The 24005-nt window shown below is 39.7% G+C and overlaps 1 protein-coding gene across 6 annotated transcripts; it reads right to left on the bottom strand.

Annotated features, from left to right (window-relative positions):
- Positions 1–615: 615 nt before the first annotated feature.
- Positions 616–17650, bottom strand: PEX2 (peroxisomal biogenesis factor 2). Of its 6 annotated transcripts, none has more exons than XM_055318410.1 (3): positions 17235–17650; positions 15044–15074; positions 616–2480 (listed from the first exon to the last, which is right to left on the bottom strand). In XM_055318410.1, the coding sequence occupies exon 3, from the start codon at positions 2461–2463 to the stop codon at positions 1546–1548; it is 918 nt and encodes a 305-aa protein (XP_055174385.1). In that variant the 5' UTR covers positions 2464–2480; positions 15044–15074; positions 17235–17650; the 3' UTR covers positions 616–1545. The 6 variants fall into 6 exon arrangements, with proteins under 6 accessions (XP_055174385.1, XP_055174384.1, XP_055174387.1 ...); XM_055318409.1 differs by having other exon boundaries at positions 17487–17650; XM_055318412.1 differs by lacking the exon at positions 17235–17650 and adding an exon at positions 16951–17228.
- Positions 17651–24005: the final 6355 nt, after the last annotated feature.

Below are 24005 nucleotides of genomic sequence, written 5' to 3'. Positions count from 1 at the left end.
AGAGGTGTGGGTAAAAGGGGCTGACCAGTCTGCCCCAATCCATGCCAAAGTGCTTCAAGTCCCTTGCAACATTTATTTTTATAGAACCCAATTTCTGGGGTACCTGGGTGGCTCAGTGGTTTAGCAATGGCCTTCGGCTCAGGTCATGATCTCCGAGTCCTGGGATAGAGTCCTGCATCAGGCTCCCTGCAGTGGCCAGCTTCTCCTTCTATGTCTCTGCCTCTGTGTGTCTCTCATGAATAAATATATATATTTTTTTTTTAAAGAACCCAATCTCTCATATCAGGTTTAGCTGTTCAACTAACAAAATGTCTCTATTGGTACACTGGTGCGGAGAAAGGTAGGTTCTGGTTATCCAGTGATGCGTGGAACAGTCGTACTTCCTGACCCGCAGGTAAATCACTTAGCGAGGGAGTAGGTGTTAAATAAAAATTGAAAAAATTAAAAATATAATATTGTACTAAGTGTCATTAGTGTCTGTGGAAAAACTGAAAACACTCATAATGTTGATATCTCTATTAGATGGCATATACGTAAAGTACTATTTTCACGTTAAAATTATAATATGGGCATTTACTCAGAATGCACTTTGTCAAAATAACACTACAAAAAAACTGTTGTCATAACACAATGTTTATTTATTTAATCCTTTTAAATCTGCAATCTAAGTCAACCATTCAGTTACCTATCTCCTTATCACCTCAGATCATGGGTAAAATTAAAGACTGCATATGGACTTTTGATATAAAAAAGGCAGATGTAGAGTCTAGTAAGGATCTATTGTTTTGAGCTGCCAAACACCCACTATTATAATGGCACCCGGGTTTCCTGTGGTGAACTGTCTGCTCTCCTACTATGGGTCCACGTGGTACACAGCTATTAATCAGAGTAGAACTTTTCTGTCCTGGTTCACAAATGCGTAATCACAAGCAGACCAATGACAGTGAGCTCCTGGACTTCGCTGGAGCTATTATGTAAGAACCTCTCATTCCAGCAGGATCAGGAAGCTGGTGGAATGTCAGTGTGGAGCTTCTGGTGGCCATCATGTTGCCCGAGGATGAAGCCAACCGAACCCCTCGAAAACAGGTTTTAGGGAAAAGCTTAAAATTACAATGGGTGAGCTAGATGTTAAGGCTCAAAACAGGAGGGCCTTATCACTGTCGGACTGATGCTATAATGCCATCTCTGCAATTAAATACACATTCATCCCAGGGTCTCCAAAATCGCTTTAGAATCTAACCTCTTTCTAGGATGTAGCAAAATGAAAGGTCATTTTTGGTAGTCCGATAACAACTGTCCATTAGTCTCAACATTAAAAATTGAATGCAACGATTTAAAGAAAAATAACACATTATTGTTTACATACTAGATTCAGAATCACGTGCTTCCTAATGATTAGAGTTTAGTCATATTTGGAAAGGAACAGAAGACGGTGGCTGAGCAGCACATCCCCTCATAAAAGACACCTGAACAGAACGCTCAGGATGATTAGTATTAAGGATTTGAACATAATGCAGTTTTCCTCAGAGGAAACAATCTTAGTTTCTAAAGAGCATTCACTTCTGACATCTCGATTCCTGATTTCAGTGGCTGCAGACTCTGTACCTCTGTGCCACACTTAGGGCAAGTAAAGTACATGTCAAATAAGAAACTACTCTTAACACAGTAGTAGCAGAAGATATGCTCACATCCTATGGTGTGAGGCATGGTGGGCCACTCTCCACACAGAGAACACTGTTTGCCGCTTGTGGCTAGTGTATTGTCACTGGTAGGAGCACCGGTAAGAGGAATACACCATGAAGATAACTTAGCTTTCAACTTCTGGATATTGATAAGTGGTAGGAGAAAAATCAGAAACTCTGCAAAACCATGCCAGAGAAGTTCCCTATTCATATACTCAAAGCCAAGCTCACGTACGTTTTGGGGCTTGCAAAATACAGAACGAATGCCTAGGAGACGTTCTGTCAAAGTTGCAAACTTGCCCCTCTGAAGGAAAATCAGGAAATTAATCAGCCCGCCTAATTTCAGAAGTCCAACCATGATGTTCACACACTGCCTGGCTTTCCCAAACGACGCCAAGTGACGGTTTCGAAATAGGTCATAGCAGCGCTCTTCTAGCCACGTCCCTCCAATCGTACACACAGCATACCACAGCTTCTGATTCTTACTCGGCGGCTGGTACCTCAGCTTCGGGGAAAAATCGTTTTTGTACTGAATATTCAAAACGGACTGTCCCACGGTGGCATTTTTAGAGTAGATGGTGAATCGCCACAAGAAAAGCCACAGGAGCGCTTTCACCTCTGGTTCAAAGTGCGCTAACAGTCCTGGCTTAAACCCGTGAAAGCACTGAGTAAACTGGGCCCAAACCAGCTGCTCCAGGGCCTTGTTGAGTTCAAGAGCATCCAACTGACTTATTCTTAGCACTCTGTCTGTCCTCTTTGTGTTCTCTTCTCTGGAAGCCATGTCTTCTCTGAAGATCTCTGGGGATAAAGTACAATTAGGGAACATCAAACATCTGTAAGCTTGTACCATCTTCTCAACTTATGGGTCTAAAACTGTGATACACAACTGACCAGGGCACACAGAAGACAGAGCGGGCAGGAGGTGTCAAATAGCATCGAACAATCACCTCCTACATGGAACCTTTTCCTTCTCCTCTCTCTCCTCCCTCCCTCCTTTCTTTTCTTTGTTATTTATTTATTTATTTATTTATTTATGTTGGCCCTCCTCATCAAAGGAATAACAGGTTGTAGCAAGTTGTACCCTCTTCAGACAAATTATCTCCAAGTAATCCTCCTTGGTTATTTTAGCAGGGAGATCATAAAATCCGGATGCTAACAGGAATGAAGCTAAATAATAGCATGACTAATGGAGAAACACATGAACTTAATAAATACGGTGAACTCTATGGAACATTCCAGCGGATGGTAAGTTAAGACCTCAGGTTAATTGCCAGCACTTCTACGGACTCCAAAGGTATATATATTTTAACAAGTCATTTAATCTTTCTGAAATAGGTTTTATATCCATAAAGTTAGGAGAAAAAATTAAGTAGTGTTTACTATGCTATCATACTATTGCAGAAAAGAAATATTAGCACAAAGCAACATGAATGTAGAAATGCTGTTAAGATATTGAGAAGATACACATACAGTTTTCTAATAAAACTATGATATAAAAATATATGCAAAGACTTTCATAAATATCTTAGGAATCATCATAAAGGTGGTAAGGGGACAAAAATCTTTTAAAATGAAATAGAAAAAGCTGATTAGTGGTTAGCTAGGTATGACTGACTCATTCAAAACACACTTATTAAATGCCTATTATGTACAAGCCATGGTGATTAAAACACTCAGTGGCTGCTGTCATCAAGGAGTGTACAGACCAGTTAAAATATTTTACTTATTATTAAAAAACTGGCAAATCCAAACTATGACAAGAAATCTGTTTAAACTTAGTCTCTAAAATAGGCCCTGACTAGATGGAGCTTGATCTTGGTCATGCAGGATCTCTGGGCCTTCAAAAGACCCAGTGCACTAATAGAACACCAAGTTACAGAGGGAGGCAGGTGTCCCTCTTAAGTTCCTGGACAAGTCACTTCATCTAATCTCTGCTTTGTTTTTTTCACTTACAAAACTGAGGGCCAGAGATAAAATGACCTTGAGTCCTTTCATATTCTATTTATGATATTTACTAAAAAGATATTAAACATAATTTGTTGGACATTAAAGAACTGAAAGGTACATCCTAAAATAAAGTTGTACCTCTTGAAACTGGGAATGTCTTTGACAATTAAAGAGGTTTTGCAGAGGGATGTTTTTAAATTACCCATGGATCCTACATGACTTAGTAGCAGAAGACTACAAGCTTAACAAGTTCCCATATAGGTAAAAAAGTACCTATTGAATAATAGATTTTTACTGCTGCTATCCTCTCAGTCTAGGTATTTGACAGGAATGCTTCTCTTCCATACAGGTCATCTGCCTTTTAGGGTGATCACATCTTTTTCCCCTTCCTGCAGTTCCCTCAAAATTTCACAGCTTAGAGCTATTGCAGGGGGGATTTTTGTGGCAAGTTCTGTGAAATCCTGGCCTTGTAGCCAGGAGCCACAGGAAAAGAAGAAGGACATTTAGGACCGAGTACCCTTTCTTCCTGCTACAAATCTCATCAATCCCCAAGGTTCTGCTCTTTGCCCCAAATATTTTTCTAATCCATTCACTACTCTATCCTCTGCAAGTTTTTCCCTAAATTCTATCTGCTCTTATCTCTCCATTGCATTACAACTAATTAGTCTATGGTGCCTATTGCCTTCTCCAGTGCATTTTCCACATTGCAGTCGTTTCAAACATACGAGCCTCCCAAACTACCCCAGCTTGGTTTCCTTCCTAATCTGTTGGTCATAAGGTGCCCCCTTCTCTTTTATCCTAGTGAACGTTTATGGTCTGTTCCCTCCATCTGGAGCAGTACACTCCTGTTCTTTACTTGAAAAACTCTGTTTTCGGTTTTTAAGTAGCAAATTTTTAAGTAGTGGTTTAGGTATCACTTCCTCCTGACTTTCCAAACTGGGTTCTTCTCGTTGTTCTCTTAGCACTCCATTCTCCCACTTTCTTGGCCTTTGTGTACTATACACGTGCTATTTTTTAAAGTCTATTTCTTTCACTAGAGGATAAATCCTGCTGCAAATATTATTTGAGTCTTGTCACAGTTGGAACTTAGCAACAACCAGCACAGTGCCCAGTACGCATAATGCATGCTACACAGACCAGATGAACACGATAAAGTCAGGGGAAGGGGAAAGATAGAAAATACAAATTTCTACCCAGTAGCTTTTAAAACTATCTCAAATTACTGCCGGACTGTCGATTATTACCTATTTCAACATGTTTGCTGTACATCTACTGTTTACCAGTTAATGATGTAGGAGTAAAACTGACACAATCTCATCCCTTTGTGGAGACCGCAATATAGTAAGGTGGGGGTGGGTAAGAATGTGCTATATAAAATAAACAGGCAATTACAATAAGGTGTAATGAGTGACATGCAAGGGGAAATTCAGGGCATTATTTTTGATACTAGATCTCAGAAGGTCAGAGAAGGCTTCATAGAGAGGTAATATCTAAGCAGCTACCCAAAAGATTAGCAGTGTTAGCCTGGTAAAGGTAGTAAGAATGCTATGCCAGGCAGAGGGAGAGCAGGCGACAAGGACTGCAGGCGTAAGGACAAAAGGCTGGAAAGGAAGGCAGGAGACCAACAGTAAAGGACAAGTTGAGGAGGCTGTACTTTATCAAGAGGTTAATGGGAAACCACTGGACAGTTTAAGAAAAGAACTAATCAAATTTGCATTTTAGACAGCTTGTTCTGGCCACATTCACAGAATGAATTCAAGAAAAGATTCGAGGCAGAGAGGCCAGTTATGATGACTGTTACGTGATTATGGAAAGTAATCAATGAGAAAGTCCCAATGGTCTAAATTATAAGGGTATCAGTAGGGATGGAGAAAAATGGGTATCTTTAAAGCTATGAGGCAGAAGTGACACAATTTAATGAGAAATAAGCCAAGAATAACTGACTTGAGTAATTGAGTGGATGGTAGTCCGATTCTCTGAAATAGGAAACACATGCAGGGATACAGGTTTGAAGGGAGAGGTAATAACCACAGTGGTGTTAGAGATCTGAGGCTCCTATGAGATAGCTAGAGCTCAGTAGGCAGTTGTGTGGAGATTTTGAGGGTGGGGTCCCTCTTGTAGGACTAATCTTTAAATTGACTTAATCTACTTAAATGTTAAGGTCAGGAAGGCAGTGAACTAAGCAAGAGCTGTAGGTCCTGTCCACTTACAACACAGTCAGCTTTCTTTGTAACAACATCACCTTCCTGTCATAATTTTCCTGCTCCAGCCAGCACAGCCCCTCATTGGTTTTGTTCACTGGCATCAAGCACATCTTTGGGCTTTCAGTATTTCTATGCTGCAGTCTTCGTGTCGGCGTTGTAGAGTCTTTCTCAGAAAACTTGAGCATTTATCATGATCACTTGGATTTCTTAGACTGCAGTGTCTCAGTTCCAGGGTTTCTGAATTAGTAAGCCTGGAATGGGAGCCAAGACTTTGCATTTCTAGCAAGTTTCCTGGTGATGTTGAGAATGACTGGGCTAGTCCACTTCAAGGCAAACTTCATAATTTTTCTGGCACATCTACATCCATCCATACAGCTCTGTGCTGCCTGCCAGCTCTCCCACTCATTTCTGTTTAGTTCTCCTCCCTATCTATATCCACAGTGCCTATCAGAAATCTTGCACTGACTCTCCCTTTCTTCCCTTAAGTAGACCTGATGCAGGGCGCCTGGGTGGCTCAGTCAGTTAAGCGTCTGTCTTTGGCTTGGGTCATGATCCTGGGGTCATGGGACTGAGCCCAAGTGGGGCTCCCTGTTCAGCGGGAGCCTGCTTCTCCCTCTCCCCTCCCTGCTCATGCTCTAGCTCTCTCTCAAATAAATAAATAAAATTGTTAAAAAAAAAAAACAAAAAAAAAACAAAAGTAGACCCTGTGAGCTTAAAGACCACTCACGAATTCCACAAACTCTATGGACATCAATACATCCTAGCCATGCTGGGAGCCTGGGATGCAGAGATACACAAAACATCCTGGTTCTCACTTATGGACCTTAAGCAAGGTCTAGCAAGGGAAGCAGGCAAGTAAACGGACAACTAGGGTAGAAACAGAGGTATAAGGTATTGCAGGTTCTTAAGGACAATATATACCATTTTGAAACTGTCTCAACAGAAAAAGAATTCTGAAATCCACACAAAAATTCATTAATAAAAATATTTTTCTCACTTTTTTCTGCAGCTTACAAATTTTCTCTATCTTATGAGTTATGTAATTGAGGAAAACAAGTAGAACTTTTTTTTTTAATGCAGAAGCAACTCAAAATCTGCAAAATTATTTGCCTACTCTTACCAAATCATCTCTTTCAGATTACCTCATTATTACCTCTGGGATAAAGTACAAACTTCTCTAACACAACCTGGCCCAATTCTGTCTCCATCTCTGCAAGTGGATAAGCCACTAGTATCCAGGGGAGTCTTTAATTCTGTGCCATCCCTCAGTCCTGACTCTGTGCCTTTTCTCATGTACCTAAAACACTTTACTTTCCCTGCCAACTCTTCCCACTGCCCACAACACTCTGCCCATCACATTCCTACTCTATTTCAACATTCTCTGTGAAACCTTCATAACCATCTACAACTCCTATTATCACCACCTTTACTCTGACAGCAACTGTCTGTGCCACTCAGTTGAGCCCTCAACCAATCATCCTGGGATTTTAGTCATGTCATTACATCTTTCCCTAGCTTATCTGTAAACTCAGTAAGAGCCTTATCTTACACATTTCTCAAAGCAGCTGCCACTTACAGATGCTCATTTCTAGCTCAGTTTTCCTCATGCAAATTTCTACAATCATTCATGGTATGTGGGACTATAGCATACATGATTCTTCTAGTATAAGAGTGTCTACAACTGTGTGCCTTCCCCAGACTTCATATTCTGTAGTCAGCAAAATAAAGGAAGCTCTTTTACTTCAAACTACCCTTGAAAGGTTCTGACCATGCATACTGGACACAGATAGAGGTCCAACACTGCCAGTTCCCTTCTCTCCCCTCTCTTACATCCCCAGAATTGCACTGGGTAGATTGCTATTTTTTTCAGTTGAGTATCAGATGAAATATATGGCTTGTGTCAGAGAACCAGTTATGCCAATTCTTGTATCTTTAAATACCAGAGTCATAATCAGTTCTGCATTGTGGCTGATGGGCATGTTATTATTTACAAGATATACCACAACAATGGGCTCATAGTAGTCGCTCAATAAATGTTTGCTGAATTTATGTGCAATGGAATGAGTAGTTTGGTAGTTAATTGGTGTACTGACTGAATACTGTATGAGAACACCTGGATGAACTGGCTGGTGGGGGAATCCTTCTCTTCCTCAGTTTCCTTACTTATATTTAGTGAAAAACTGGTCAGAGGAAGTGGTTTCTCAAAGAATCATCCATTTCAAATACCTCATTTCTGGAGGAATCATACTTAACATTTAGCAAAGATAGGAATTTTTAATGGCTGCCAGAAAAGGAGACTTAACACACTCTCTAACCAATCCAATATTTAACAATCCTTATTATCAAAAAATTCTTTCTTATCCCTTCTGTTACAGTTTAACATTTTTTTTTTCTTTCCTTTTTTTTTTTTCCTCCCCAGGCCTGGCCTCAGTGTAGATTAAGAACAGCTGGGCTCGATCTCCTTCCTACGTAAGAATCTTTAATGGACCAAAAGACTATCATTAAACTGTTCTTCAGATTTTGCTTTTCCAGATGAATAATTTCTCTATTTTTTTTGTTTTAGGTTTTATTTTCCAACATTTTAGTCATTTTTGTAACTTTTTAAAGTTGTAAACATAAAACAGACACTGTCCATTACACATTATAGTTAAAGTGGAATATTCTTCCTATGCTCTACATTCTTATTTAGGTCAACTGTGAGAGTAGAAAAAAAAAAAAAACAGAATTAAAAACCAATCAGACCTGAGCTCAAGTTCCAGCTTTGTTACTTACTTACTACCTGATCTTAGAAAAAGTCGTTACCCTCAGATTCTTTTTAAACCAAAAACATTTTTTTTTTTTAATTTTAGGGAAAGAGAGAATAAGAGAACATGAGTGGGAGGGGCAGAGGGAGAGAGAATCTCAAGCAGCCTCTACGCTGTGCAGAGCGCCCAACACGAGGCCCGATGCAGAGCTTGAGCTCAAGATCTTGAGATCATAATCTGAGCTGAAACCAAGAGTCTGATGCCTAACAGTGCCATTTAGGTGCCTCCACCCTTGGATTCTTCATAAAGTTGGACATAACAACTACCACACACATAAAGTTGGAAATAACAGCTACCACACTCACAAAGTTGTTGAGGTTAAACCAAATAACATTATGAAAGTGTGTGGATCCCTGGATGGCTCAGCGGTTTAGTGCCTGCCTTTGGCCCAGGGTGTGGTCCTGGAGTCCCAGGACTGAGTCCCCCATCAGGTTCCCTGCATGGAGCCTGCTTCTCCCTCTGCCTGTGTCTCTGCCTCTCTCTGTCTCTGTGTCTCTCATGAATAAATAAATAAAATCTTTAAAAAAAAAGTGGTTTGGAAACTGATAAGTATTGTTATATTACTGCTACTTTGGATAGGGATGGACATAAGCAGAAAAAGACTCTGAGTTGATTCTGGTGAATTTATTTCAAAAGACTGAAATTTTCATTATTACTCATATTAATGCCTTAATCTGTGGTGAAAGAATTTCTTTTTTTTTGCAGGAAATATGGACTACAAAATCAAAACATAATTGTGGCAATTAAATAGTGAACATGATGTCACAAATATGTGTGCTTGTTAGGAAGACTAGGTGGGAAGGGGCAGAGATATAGTTCAGTGAAACTCATCACACTCCTATATCTTATCTGAAAGGAGATTATGGAGGGGGAATTCTTAGGGAATGGGTTCCAGTATGACCTGCTTCCTTGGTTATTTAACCCTCATCAATATGGTAATGCCTATTATCTTGAAGCAAAGAAACTTAAGGAATGCACACTGATAATATCTGACTCTAGGATGCTTTGCTGAAAGTCATGGTACAGGCAGTCCAGACGGGCACCAAACTTTGGTTCATCACTAACATGTGACACTCAGTTCCTCTTCCTTTCTTTTTTTCTCTTTTGGGCAGATACATTTATTCTAAAATATTGGTTTTAGAGAAGGGCAGAGCCCAGGAGTAGAAGAAACTGGTAAGATAGAAATAACTAGAAGTTCAATCATCCTGATTATGGAATCCTTTTCCTTCCACTGCTGTGTGATAATATTTGCCCATAATAGGTATGAAGCACAGAAAAATGTCATAAATACTTTTAAGTCACATAAAGTTAATCTCCATATAAGGTAAGGTATAGGTTTTAGTGAATCCTAATTCTCTTACAAATGATTCACCTTAACCATTTTTTTAAAAAGATTTTATTTACTTATTTGAGAAAGAGTGGTTGAGAGAGAGAGAGAGAGAGAGAGCACATGAGTGGCGGGAGGAGTAGAGGGAGAGAAACAAGCAGACTTCCCGCTGAGCAAGGAGCCTAACACAGGGGGCTTGATCCTGGGACTCCAGAACTGTGACCTGAGCCAAAGGCATATGCTCAATCCACTTTGCTAACAGGCGCCCCTCAATTTAACCAGTATTTTTTGAGCATTTACTAAATGCCAGGCAATCTCCTAGGTATCAAGGATTCAACCCAAAAATTTAACTCAGTTTACTTCCTTTTATTCAAGCATTTTTAAAGAAATAGGATGTTACTGTAATCAGGACTAGCCATTGATCCCTTAAGCAAAGAATGAATCTTCCCAGGCAGAAAAGAAAAAAAAAATGTATTTAAGACACAAGAACAGGTTGTGCAAATCCCAGATATGTGCAAACCATGAAACCTGGCCATGGTTTATCTGGGAGATATTGATGGGTTCCAACAGAAGCTGCCTCCTCAGTGATTTAATCCCCATCAATGTGGCTGTGTTTGTTACCAGGAAGCAAAGACTCAAGTCATCTGTAATCTCTGAGCAAAACAGGCCCACAGGAGAGACTGGCTGAAGAGTTAACCCACTGCAAAAAGCCCACTTTAGGGAAACCACAATGATTTCATAGGCACAAATAATCACTGTAGAGAAGAGACATAATGATATATAGTTTTAAAAGATTAGATAGCAGAGTTCAATTAAAACTGAAGAAAAGGGAGGCTGCAGCTCCCAGAGACCAGTTAGGGGTTTCCTGCAACAATGCAAGGCTCCTTATCAAAGGTGCTAAAAAGAACTTTCTAAAAACGTTAAAGTAATGACCCACTTCATTAAGAACTAATCAAAATCAAAAAGATTACGGCACCTTCACATTTTTGAATAAAAGATCTCCAATGCTTTTTTTGTAAACCAGTACTTTCCTGATTCTGTTACAGTGACTGTCATCCACATCCAATATTAGCCAGTCTATTTCTATTTACTTTCAGGAATTTAGTTTAAGTAAGGTTTAACGATCCCCAAATTATTGGTTCTTAAAGATTAGTATCTAGTTTCACAAAAGAAGGCTCCAACTTGAATAGTTAAAAAAAAATACAAACAAATCTTTTTCTTTAAAGCTGGGATTGTTCAGAATTGAAACGAACACCGTAAGATTTAATTCAAATTGATTTTTCCAGAATGTCAAAAACAGGCAATACTTTTCCTATTCTGCCATGAAACCTCATTCTTTTAATACACAGTTCTAGAACCCTTTCCATCCTCAATCCCCACTTCCCAAACTGTACTAATTCAAGATTCTATAAATAACCAACCCCGGGGGGGGGGGTGGACATTTATGGTCCTGCAAAGAGAATTATAAAAATAATTAATTAAAAGTATAATTGGCACTACACAATATATGTTTAGTAAAGGATTTTACTATGTTAAGGATATGGGAGAAAGATGCTCAAGGCAAATTAGAGCATCTATAGGGTTAGTGTGATTAACTTGTCACATAAATATGTTTAAGACAAAATGATCTAGCACAAAAAACTATTAAAAAGGTCTCCTGCTGACATTTTATCACTAGACATGTCATACTGCTTTTCTTTTGCAGAAAAAAAAAAAAACTACTGAAATTCATTTACTAAGAGGAGCGATATATAAACCTATCCTTAAATAACCCATCCTTTCCATTCACCCAAATAAAATTTTGTCATCTACACTGCATTCCAAAACCAAATAAACAATTGTATCTCACTATGGAATGAAAAATTTTCAGAATATACTTGAGCTTTTACTGAGTATAGTACAAATTATGAATGAATATATTTTATTTAAAACATGTTATTGACAGAAATCTATCAATAATAATGTGAGTATTGTCAAGGGCCTGTCAATATTAATGTAATTATGATTAAGGGGATAACATGGATTTTTAGCTATAATACCAAGTAACATCTCCTACATTGCTGCTATCAATATACACATTATTATTGACCTGTTCCGAGACTCTCAGTACTAGATGTATTACCATTAGGCATATTTGTCAATGCATGCTGCCTACAAAAACTCTACATTTAAATTTACAGTCCTATAAACTTTGTCAGCAGAAACATGCGATTCCCAAGTATTCTCTAAGGTATGCACCCACTGCGAAGCTACCCTTTTCCAGATCTACAATAATCAACCAGTTTTTAGTATAACAATGTTGCTGCCACACTCTCCTGAGGGTTCAAGTAATCAAAACGGATGATACAACACATTAATTTTTTCCTCTTAGGTTTGAAAAAAATTTTAAACTAATGTTTCATATTATGAGGTTATATGAATAAAGTTCTATAACTGGAGATCTTAAGCTTTGAACCTACACCCTACTATTTTATTTCCTTTGTGTAGTCAGATAGATTTACTGTCCATTGTATTGAAATCAATACTAATAAATGGGACATGCATCAAAGAGGGATTTAACAGGACACTGATTCCCAGAACACATTTCAAACATGAGCAAAAGAGAAAAAGCTATGACTGAGACCCATTAGGACACTGTGACCTCTGGCACTGTGAATAGGCCTAGAAATCAACAACTACAAGTTCAAATCCCACTTCTGCCACAGGCTTGCTAAATGACTTGTCACTACTCTTTTGTTCTACTCTTTCATCAAATACAAACTAAGTTTCAAAAGTTTATAGATATCCATTGATATAAATCCCAAATGTGCTCTTTTGGAGACAGACATGTGAAAATTTAAAGTTCTGTAGTAGACGCTAGACTTCTAAATTACTCTTCACTTAAATGTAATCCTCATCAATATCCAAATAGAATTTTTCTTTTTGAGACTGGTAGTGAGTACGCAACAAAATATTTCTAAAATATATCTGAAGCATAAACTTCAAAATCACATAAACTGCTCAGAAAGATGAACAATGATAAATAATTTGCTCTAGCAGATGGGAAGTAAATACATATATATATATAGAGAGAGATTTATATATATTTATATATATATATTATATATATATTAATTTGGAGAGGAAAGAGAACTCAACTCACATACCAGAATCTTCAAGACTATAATTAGTCTTACACAATTGAGCACCCTCCCTATTTCATTTACGATGTACTTATTCAAGTATTTAAAACTAACACCAAAGTTTCCCTCTGGTTTTTTTAAACCTTAAAACAGAATTTCCAATACCTCGGCCTAACTTTACAAGTACATTTTTTAAGAGAAAAGCATGGCACTCATAATCTTTTCTTTCAGAAAGTTGATACTTCTGAGTCTTTAAGGGAGAAAGCATGTTGTGAAAATAAAGAGCAGATGTTTGAGTGATTATAGGGAAAGAGAGTTAAACTGGTCCTGATTAGTTCTGTATCTTAGACCAGCTTCACCAACAGACTGTGTGACTCTAGACAAGTCATTTTACCACACTACACTCTGTAGCAATTAAGAGACTTAAAAATAAATTTAAAATAATCAACTATGAAAAGTCTACCTATGTAGAATCCTTATATGAACTATTTTAAGAAACCTGGAAAGAGGAAGAAAAAAAATAAAACAGACATTTCCAACTATAAAAATGATAATGTTGAACATGAGTGTGAAAAAGGCTAGAGAAAGTAGAGAAATCAGAACAGAATATGTGAGACAGAGACACAATCACAGAAAAAATGAGTAAAGCATCTAGAGGACAATACCCACCAATTTATGAGTTTATGACTATAGTAAATATATACTACTTATCAGTTATCAAACACTAACAGGGACTATCATAGCTTAGTGTCTTTTGCAAAATTGAATATTAAATCATTTCATCCTTACCAATATGATGAAAGAGGTTTTTTCATCATTTATGTTTTAAAACAAGGAAACTGAAGCATAGACTTCAGTTAGCTGACTCGTGTAAAAAATTAACAGAATTACATGTGGTAGAGCTATGCTCTGAACTAGTGTCTTTGATTGACAAGGTGGTGTGGCTCTAAAAGATGAACATAAACACTTTAGGAGGACACAAGACATGCAAATGGGGCTATTTTAAAAGGCTAATAAGCACTAAGAGATTAAGAGCACTGGGCATGAACTACAGCAAAAATTACAATCCAAGGATGACCAAACAAGAGGCACATGAAACACATGAAACAACTAGGTCTTTAAGTACTCTATAAAGTTAGAAAAGGGCTCTAGAACCTAACGAGAGAATTTTAAACGAGTTGCAAATTATTGGCACACATATTGGCCAATAATTGCGTGTTTTATGGCATTCGAGACAACATGGAAATATCCACAAAGGAACAGAGGTATTAGCAATGGGAAAGGAGGAAGTACCATGTGATACATTATTACGTGTGAGGCATTATATTTTCTTCACGTTCTTTATCTCATTTAATCCTCGTAACAGTAAATAGTATCAGGTCCATTTTAAGAAGACAGAAGTTAGGCTTGAGAAGATTAACAACCTGTTTAAGGTCAGACTGACAATCAGTAAATTTCTGGTAAACAGTAGAGAAATTGTGGAACACACAAAGGAAGTTAGTAAGTAGTATGGATATGTGGTAAACTTGGAACCAATTCAATCCCGCAGAGCTCAAAGCAAAATGCTTTCCCTCAGGATCATTCACAAGACCAGACTGCCAGTCAAGCTCCCAGGACTTTGTAAATGGGGAAAGAAAGTAAAGGCATGTGGTAGAGTTGTCCACGTTGCCTGGGATGCATCTTGTCTACATTCCCTCTCCCTGACTCTATCCATGTGGTCAGAGAACCATTCAAAGAGACTGAACGTCAAATCTAAACAAAGGGAATATGTGGGTGAAAAAATGAGGTGTGAACATTCGTTTAACTGTTATGAACACATACTATATGCAAAGTAGAGGCAACACTACTTCAGCTAACGCTAGAAGGGATTCTGTTTTGCAGAATCAAAACAAAATTAGTCTCTAGCTCTTGGATTTTTTAACAGTAAGAAGACAACTTGGATGAAATTTTATCTCACCTTATTGACAGGCAGTTAAGAAGGGAGAGGTCTGGAAAAAAAAAAGAAAACATTAAATAGAATAAAAAGCAATACAGAAAAGGGCATTTTGATTATATAGAGGATCAAAGGTTGAAAAGTTGATTAACAGTGCACAATGGGAAGGCCAGAAGATGCTAGACATTCTCTTTCCTGTTTTTACTTCCAGGTAGAGAAACCACAGTGCTGGCAGTTGGAGAGCCAAGATTACATGGGGCAAACGGAGCAGTACAGAGCTTTTCTCCAGAGGTTTATTCCACATTCCAAAGGAACTGAAGAGGAACATGTAGTGTTTAGAAACTGCTGTCATTTCACAGGATGGAGATAAAGGGGACATCCAATTTGCTTCTAGGTTGCCTAAGATAATCAAGGGAGGGGAAAAAAAAAAAAAGGACCAAGTGATTCAGAGCAGAACTTTTGTCCAGAAATAAAGACTGTGCACATGGCACACATTTTCCTGGTGCTACAAGAACCCGAGCACACGGGAGTGATAGAAAGAGACTTTAAAATTACCTGATGCTGTGACGAAAACTTGGGGCTAACACAGAAATGTACTAGTAATGTGATGTTGAGCAAGACCGTGAACGTCTTTAAGATTCAGTTACTGAATATGTGAAATAGAAAAATATCTGCCCTTTCTATTGTAAAGATTCTTAGGAGCTTCAAAGATAAGCACAGATTTTATGGGTAAAATACCAGGAGAGGAAGAGAGAAAAAATAAAGAAACACGATTCTGATCACAGAGAATTAAATTTGAAGTTTGTATTTATTTAACAAATGAGAAAATATAGATGTGTCTGTGGCTTGAAGTAATGAATTAAGGATGGCTGTATCTTTTACTATTAAAGAAACTTACCAATTGAATGAATGCACACTGGATACAAATGAGTAATTTCCCTAAGAAACAGAATCATAATGCTAGAAGTAAACACAGGTCATCTAGTCTAAGATATAAATTTAAATTTCCTAACAGAAACACTGTGTTTCAAACAGAACACATAAAATAGCTGCCCTGGTAAAATATCGCTGAGTGTCGGCTGGCTTTCTCTCCCTTATGTGGCTTCAGGAAATTTCTAGAGGAATTCTTCCTCAGAACAGATTTAGAACCACAGACTGAATGCTACCCCTAATTTTTAAAAATGAAGAGAATAAGGCCACGAGATTTCAAAGGAAACCAAAGTCCATTCTCTTGACTCAGTCTCCTACTCTCTATGGGCTGTTACTTCCATTTTCTTCCTTTAAGGGGGAAAAAAATTAGATATATATATAAATATATATATATTTTATATATATATATAATAGATTGTAAGAACATAAAAAATAATAAGACATATATATGGGTTGTGGAGTTTTTTTTTTTTTTTTGGCTTATATGGGTTGTGGGTTTTTTTTTTTTTTTTTTGGCTTTGTACATAATTCCATTCTCTCTAGTTCTTTCGTCTCCTCCTGATTCATGATCATCCAACTCTGATGTTTCTGGATGCAAGTAATTGGTAACACGGGCAAATCAGAGAGAAGATAAAGTGAAAAAAGAAAGTTTATTTTGTTTAGGTTTAACTAAAGATAACACAGTAAGGGAAAGACGTTTGTTTAGACCGCAAATTGTGGTGTGGATAAAGCCTCAACCTCTCTGTCTGTAATCGCTCGAAATCGTTAAGATCAAAAAAAAAAAACAAAAAACAAAACAAAAAAAACAAAAACACCTCTCAAGGGGTGATCGCAGAACATACTAGACGGGGACGTCCAACACGTTGGTTTCGGGAGAAGCTCTTTCACGAAATGCAGTATCTTTGGAAAACGGGACCTCAGGAAATAAGTAAAGGACCCATGACTTTTCATTTAAAGCCCCAACAGGAAAAAGAAAAAAAAAGAAAAAAAACACAAAACACCTCATTCTCACACTCGGTCATCAGAAACCAACGTCAGATACGCCAACATCCCCAGCGGCAATTCCTCCGCGAGGAAGAACGAGAACCGCTTCCAAGGTCGCAGCGTTCAGGGATGCTAGGAACGAGAAGCCTCCTCTATTTTCGTACCACACCGAGCACCTGACGCGAGCCCCGCGACAGTCAGCAGGGAGGGCGCCGCGTCCCGTTTAAGCCACTTCTTGAGAAGGAAACCTCCCCGCCGCCCAGGCCGCGGGGAAGAGTGGGAAAGCGCCTCACAAAGTCACCTCGCGGAAGGCGCCGGAGCTCAAGGCTGCAGCTCTGTTGGTCTTTTTTTTTCTTTTTCTTTTTCTTTTCAAGGGTGCGATTCTAAGGCCATTTTTGAGGACCTCGGGCCTGCTCCCCCGCCTTTCTTCCAGGAACACGGGGGACGGAAGCGCGGCCAGGGGCGACGGCCACCGCGGCGTGACCCTCCACGCCCCCCCGGCCGCAGGCAGGACCTCGGCGCTGCCCTGCCGCTCTCTCGGGCAGACACTGACCTGACGAGTCTGCGGAACGCCCCCGGCCCACGTAACTTTCTCTGAAACATTCTCCGGGAAGCTCGGCTTCTCCGAGCAGAACCGGGATTACCCAGGCTTCCGGGACGCGCGGGCTTCCGGAGCGACGCCGGACCCGGAAGTGTCTGAGGAAAAAGGGGAAATTAAACGCGGACGAGCGGAGCTGTGCGCCGAAGAGCCGAAGGGCCGAGGGCGAGGGCCGAGGGGCCGAGGGGCCGAGGGGCCGAGGGGCGAGGGCCGAAGAGCCGAAGAGCCGAAGAGCCGAGGACTCTGGCGCGCGGTGATTGGTCGGTTGGCCGCTCTGAGGAAAGCGCCTCTGATTGGCAGGCCCGTCGCGAACCCGGCGGCCCCGGGTCGGCGCCGCGCGTGAAGAGGCCTCGGTGTCAAGAGGCCGCGGGGAGGCCGGGGCCGCCCGAGGGCGGGGTGTTCCCTGCCCTGGGACGGCGCGGCGTGCCGCGGGACAGGCGCCGCCGAGTGGCAGCGGGGCGCCTCCGCAGCCCCCGGGGTGGACGGCGCCCCGCGGGCGGGCCTCCTGGGGAGGGGGCGCGCCCCTGGGCGAGGGAGGCGGCAGTTCCGGGGCCCGGGCGGCTCCGCGGCGCGTGCGTGCGGAGGCCGGGTGGCGGGCGGACCTCTGCAGGCCGGGGAGGCGCCCTGCCGGCCGGGCTCGGCGCGCTCGCACCCGGGGTGGGCGGTGGGCGGTGGGGTGGGGTGGGGTGGTGGCGAGCGCCTGGGTGCAGCGGGGTCCGCGTGCGTCACCCCGGAGCAGTTAAAACGCGGCCTGCCCGGTCGCCCACCCCTGGGCAACTGAGTCTGGCTTCCAGGCCTGAGGCCTGAGGGAAGGTCGTCTCTGAGGTCACCGGGCAGTGCAGCTGCGCGATGCCATCCCCTTCTGCAGTGTGGACCGCCGCCGTGTCTTGCCTGGAGGCTGGCCCTAAGCTTGCAGGAGACGTAGGTAACTCGAGGGACGTGCACATAGTAGGGCTTAACTTCGTGGTGGTTGCCTCATGGTTCCCCCCCCCGCCCCCCAGCTGTCTTGTTACCTGTTCCAGAGCCTATCCTGCGGAAGCGGTATTACAAGACAGATTTAAAGAATATTTTATTAATTTTTCATGAAAGAGACACACAGAGAGAGGCAGAGACACAGGCAGAGGGAGAAGCAGGCTCCATGCACCGGGAGCCCGACGTGGGACTCGATCCCGGGTCTCCAGGATCGCGCCCTGGGCCGAAGGCAGGCGCTGAACCGCTGAGCCCCCCGGGCTGCCCTCAAGACAGCTTTTTTCTGTCTTTTTCAAAATAATTTTTCTGAGGAACAGAGTTGTGACCCAGAATATGAAACAGTGTGGATAAAAGAACATTTATTAATGAATTTTAGGACTGTTCGAATTCTTTTTTTTTTTTTTTTTTTTTTACCTCAAAGGTGTACAATTTAACATATTTATACCTGCAGTTTTGTCGTCTTCCATACATGGAGGAGATCTTGGAAAAAGCAGACCTAAGAAGGGTGATGTTGATGGTTTCCCGTATTAGTTAAAAAAAAAAAAAAATGCTTCCCAGTTCGTGAACTAACAGTCCAGATGAGATGGAGTAGTAGCGACAGGAGGGGAGGTTTTTCTAGAGCTGCGGTTGGCACCTCAAGTGTGGGTCCGCCAAATTGAGGCACATTGAGGTAAAATGCACACTGCATTTCTAGGATATAATACGGAAAAGAAAGAATGTCAGCTAGTTCATTTTATAGTGGTGACATGTTGAAATGAGGATGTTTTTGAAAGTTTAAGATGACATATGTGGCTTGTTGCATTTCTGTTGAATGGTGCTGTTCTGGAGGGTAAGAAAATCTTTTTGAGGAAGACCAAGGCTTTCATTTAGTAATTGTGAGGGAAGGTGGCCATGTTGGACTTCTCAGGTAGGCCAGCAGATATAACTTGCTTCATTTAATTTTTTATGTAAGTGGGGGAAAAAAAAAAGTACCCCCAAAAGAGTAATATAGAAGACATTTTCAGAAAGCAAATTCTAAGTCATGGAACCTTATGTATTGTCACATGAACATCACAATAGCTATTGATAATAATAAATGTACCAAGCTAACAAGATATTTGAATTCTTTTTAATGAATCTGATTAAGAATGTACAGCATGCAGAACATTTGAGATTTTTGTTGAAAATGGTTAAAATAAGCTCCAACTTTTAACCTCTTGATATAATATACCTCTTGAGTTTTCCAATGAGATAGTAAACTGAGATTTCAGGAAAGCTTTACTTCCAATTTTCTATACTTAATTTAAAAATGTATTTGTTTTTCATTCATTTATTTAACAGAAGCCTGCTGGGGGGCCAGGAATCTTGCTAACCAGTGTCGACGTAAAAGTGAACACGCAGACATGCCCTTACTCTCTGGAAACTGATGAGTACCAATTCAGAGACAGTGAAGAAGCAAATAACCATGGCATAGTGTATTTGGCCTTTGAGTGTTTTACCTCTATAAATGCAACATGTTAATTGCTTAAACCTAGAAATTATAAATTCTTGTCAACATGTTGATGAAGAGTCTTATTGGAACTTGGCTATGGGCTTAAAATATATTAGTTGAAAATCAGAGTATAATTAATGCATTAATTATGAGAACTTAAAAAAATTATAGTATTTCTTTAAATATAAAGAAAAGAGGAAAATAATTATAATAGCATATTATTTATAATGCTTAGGTTCTAAGGAATTTAATAATAGAAATGTAAAGGAGACATTGATTTATGCCCCTAACATAGTTTAAAATTGCTGACTTTAAAAAGTTAAATCCATTTTAGCATATTACATAGTTTTTAAATCAATATATTTGAGTCTTTTAGGAAAAAGTTAAACACAGACCTTATGTTAGTTTGCTACTGCTGCTGTAACAACTTACCACAAAGTTAACAGCACAAAACAACAGCAATGTATTGTCATACAGTTCTGTAGTTCAACTAAGAACTCATGGGCCAAAGTCAAGGTGTCCACAGGTCTGTGTTTCTTTCTACAGGGTGTAGGGAAGAATTTGGCTTTTTTTTTATTCAGGTTGACGGAATCCAGTTCCTTGCTCTGGTGGTATTGGTTCCATACTAGCTCATCAGCTGAGGGCATGTTCCCAGCTTCTACAAGCCATCCATATTTGGGTTGTGGCTCTCACCCTCTTCTTCAAAGCTGGCATTGCTGGGTTGAGAGCCTCCCATCTTTCTGACTTCTCATGCCTTTTCTTCAGTTGCTTTCTCTCTAATTGCAGTCTTTTAGGAATCTAATTAGATTGGACCCACCTACATAATGCTGGATAATCTCTTCATCTCAAGGTCCATAACCTTAATCACAGCTGCCAAGTCCCTTTTGCCATGGTAAAGTAGATATTTACAGGTTCCAGGGATTAGGGCATGGACATTTTTTAGAGGCCATTATTCTGTCTACTACAGATCTTAATTGGGGCCATGCAGTATATACAATGCTTCTTACCAGTATTCTCAGTACTTTAGGGTAAAATAATGTTGATAATAACAAGTAAATTTTATCAGATGTGTAATATGTTCTAAACTCTTTTTCTGCATTATTCATTTAGTCCTTAGAAGTGCCCTAGGAGACAAGCACTATTATTATTCCCATTTATAAATAGGAAGATAGTTGCAGAGGAGGGGAAGTCCCATAGCTAATAGGTAGTGAAATGAGGATTTGAACTTACAGTCTGGTTTTGGCACTTCTGAGTGCTTTGAATCTCAACATAGTAAAAAATTAATTCTGAATGTCTGGATTTACTAAACATGGTTAGTAATAATAGTGACAAGTTCAGGATTTGGCACCACAATGTCTGGATTCAAATTCTACCTTTACTAGTTCCTGGATGAACCTGGAAAAATTATTCAATCTCTGTGGGTCTCACTTAACAATAAACTGAATTAGTAATAACACTTGAGGATTAAATGAGGCCCAGTATGAATAATACTTTGAATAGTGCCTCCTCAAAGTGAGCTATTGCTAGCTATAATTATTGATGACAACTCAACATTTAAAAACATTGTTAATTGTAAAAAGAAATGTTTCCTTTAGGTAACTTCAGGCTCTTCATAAATTTTTATAAAAAAATTTATGAAAAAAATTTTAAAATATTAAAACTAAAAAGAAATTTTTAATTAAAACTTTTAATATACCACAGTGCTATCTCCTTTCTCAGACACTGATTTCTCCCCACTCCAGTATGCCTTCCATCTTTCTAGCACTTTCTACTGTTATCTGATTGTATACTGTAAACACCTCATCCAGACTCTACTTGCCCAGGTTAATGTCCAAATGACTTAGAAGGGCAGCAGGACACAAAATCCAAATTCTCCCTTTCAGCATCCGTTAGCCTAGTATTTACACAGCCATCACTGCTAAATTCTTACTCTTCTCTTTTGCTATTATTATTCCTTGAAGGAGGCTCATGGGTGTAAAGAGGGAAGGGAGGCCCCTGGCATACCCTGGATCCCTGTCTCAATGCCTTCTAATATCACTCTAAACCCTACCCTCTCTTCTAATAATCTCTGCTGCCACTGCCTTATTTCAAGCTCTCATCATCTCTTCACTTTAAGCCATTCCTAGCAAATCTGTGGCCTCTAGCCTAAGTTTCTTCAGGCTTAATCTCTTCCCTGCTCACTAGAGCGATCTTTCTCAAGTACTAAACTCACAGGTTACTCTGTTACTCTCTTTCTTCAAACCCCATGCCCCAGTTCCTGTAAAGGTTATTCTTTTTCCTGTGTCTCTTAGCACCAGTTAGGTGCTTCTACTGTAGCATTTAAGATAATCACAATTGTTTATATAAGTGCTAGCCTTTCCTTCTAAATCATGAATTCATTGATGGGGAATAAGCGATGGTTTTGGAGGCTCCTGAGTGGCTCAGTAGGTTGGGTCTCTGACTCTTGGTTTCTGCTGAGGTCATGATTGCAGGGACCTGGAATTGAGCCCTTGTGGGGCTCTGCACTCACTCCGTGCAGAGTCTGCTTGTCCCCTTTCCCTCCCCTTCTGCTCCCCCCATGTTTCTAAAAAAAGAGATAGTCTTGCTGGAATGAATTTATTATATTATTTTTGTCATTATCTATTTACATATCTGTCTCTTGTCACTTAAAGTGTGAATTCTTAAAGGGGAGGCTCATTGTTTTATTCATTTATTTTTACAGCTATGTCCAAGACAGAGGAAGTGCTTGGTAACTGTTAAATGGGTGAAAAGGGAAAATAACTCAGAAAACATACAATCGAAAAAATTCTGCTTAAGCCCAAAATAGTATATAAAGCAACTTACTGGGAACATATAAGGTTATGATTTTAGAAGAAGTATGACTTGTGGTTAAAAGCATGGATTCTGGAGCTTTGAATTCTCATTCTGTCACTTATTACATATGCATTCTTGGGCAAGCTAATGAAGCCTGTATCTTCTTTGTCTATAAAACAGGGATGACCATAGTAACCATCTCTTAGAGTTAAACAGATCAAATGAGTTAATATTTCTAAAGTGTCTGTAATAGTGTCTACCACACAGTAAATATTCTAGAAGTGTTTGCTAAGTGAAAACACAATAGTTTATATTCTTACTGCTTTTGATGGTAGCTAATGACTTTATAATACAGTGATTTAAAAAATTAAAAATAGCCCAGAGTTTTGTGATTGTGATGTTTAGTGATTTTTAACTTTCAATGGTTTTTAATATCTCACATTCTCACATTATACAATGACCATATATATCCACTGAACATTTAGAGAGTATGGTGTATGATTCCTCTCCTAAGTAACTTACATATTTTCTCTTTGTATTACTTTTCTATGACCTGTTATGATGTAACAAATTACCACAAACTTATGGCTTAAAATAACATACGTTTATTATCTTATGGTTCTCTGGATCACAAGTCCAACACTAATCTTACTAGGCTACGATCAAGTTGTCAGCAGACATTCCTTTCTTGAGACTCTCAGGTAGAATCCATTGTCTTGTCTTTTTCGGCTTCTGGGAGGTGTCCACATTCCTTGGCTAGTGGTCCCTTTCCTCCATCTTCAAAGCCAGCAATGTTGTATCTCTCTGATCAATCTGTAGTCACATCTCTTTCTCTCACTCCAGACAGGGAAAGCTGTCTGTTTCTAAGGATTCCTATGATAAGAATTAGGTCCACATGGATGATCTCAAGGTCCTTAACTTAATTATGTCTGCAAAGCAATGTCCCATCTCAAGGTCCTTAACTTAATTATGTCTGCAAAGCTTTGTTGCCATACAATTTATACATGGGTCCTGGGGGCGGGGGTTCAGGTAAGAGCATTTTTAGGGGACCAATATTCTGCCTACCATACACTTGTACTGTAAAATGAATTCCTGCTAAAAGGTACATAGGTTTTGTTTTTTTGAAAATGGAGACAGTATTAACTAAAATGTGAACAATTGTGTCAGTATCATTTATCATTTGTTCCTCTAGTCATTGGTGAGAGCCTTATCTGCTTAGCAGAGGTACTGCAGGGCTCACT

This window comes from Nyctereutes procyonoides, unplaced genomic scaffold, assembly GCF_905146905.1.
Source record: "Nyctereutes procyonoides isolate TBG_1078 unplaced genomic scaffold, NYPRO_anot_genome, whole genome shotgun sequence".
NCBI lineage: Eukaryota > Metazoa > Chordata > Mammalia > Carnivora > Canidae > Nyctereutes > Nyctereutes procyonoides.
The sequence above is the reverse complement of the archived record's forward strand: the minus strand, read 5'-3'. Positions and strand labels throughout refer to the sequence as shown.

Bases quoted from the DNA above. Each gene is read 5' to 3' on its own strand.
- PEX2 (XM_055318410.1), bottom strand. From the start codon at position 2,463: ATGGCTTCCAGAGAAGAGAACACAAAGAGGACAGACAGAGTGCTAAGA.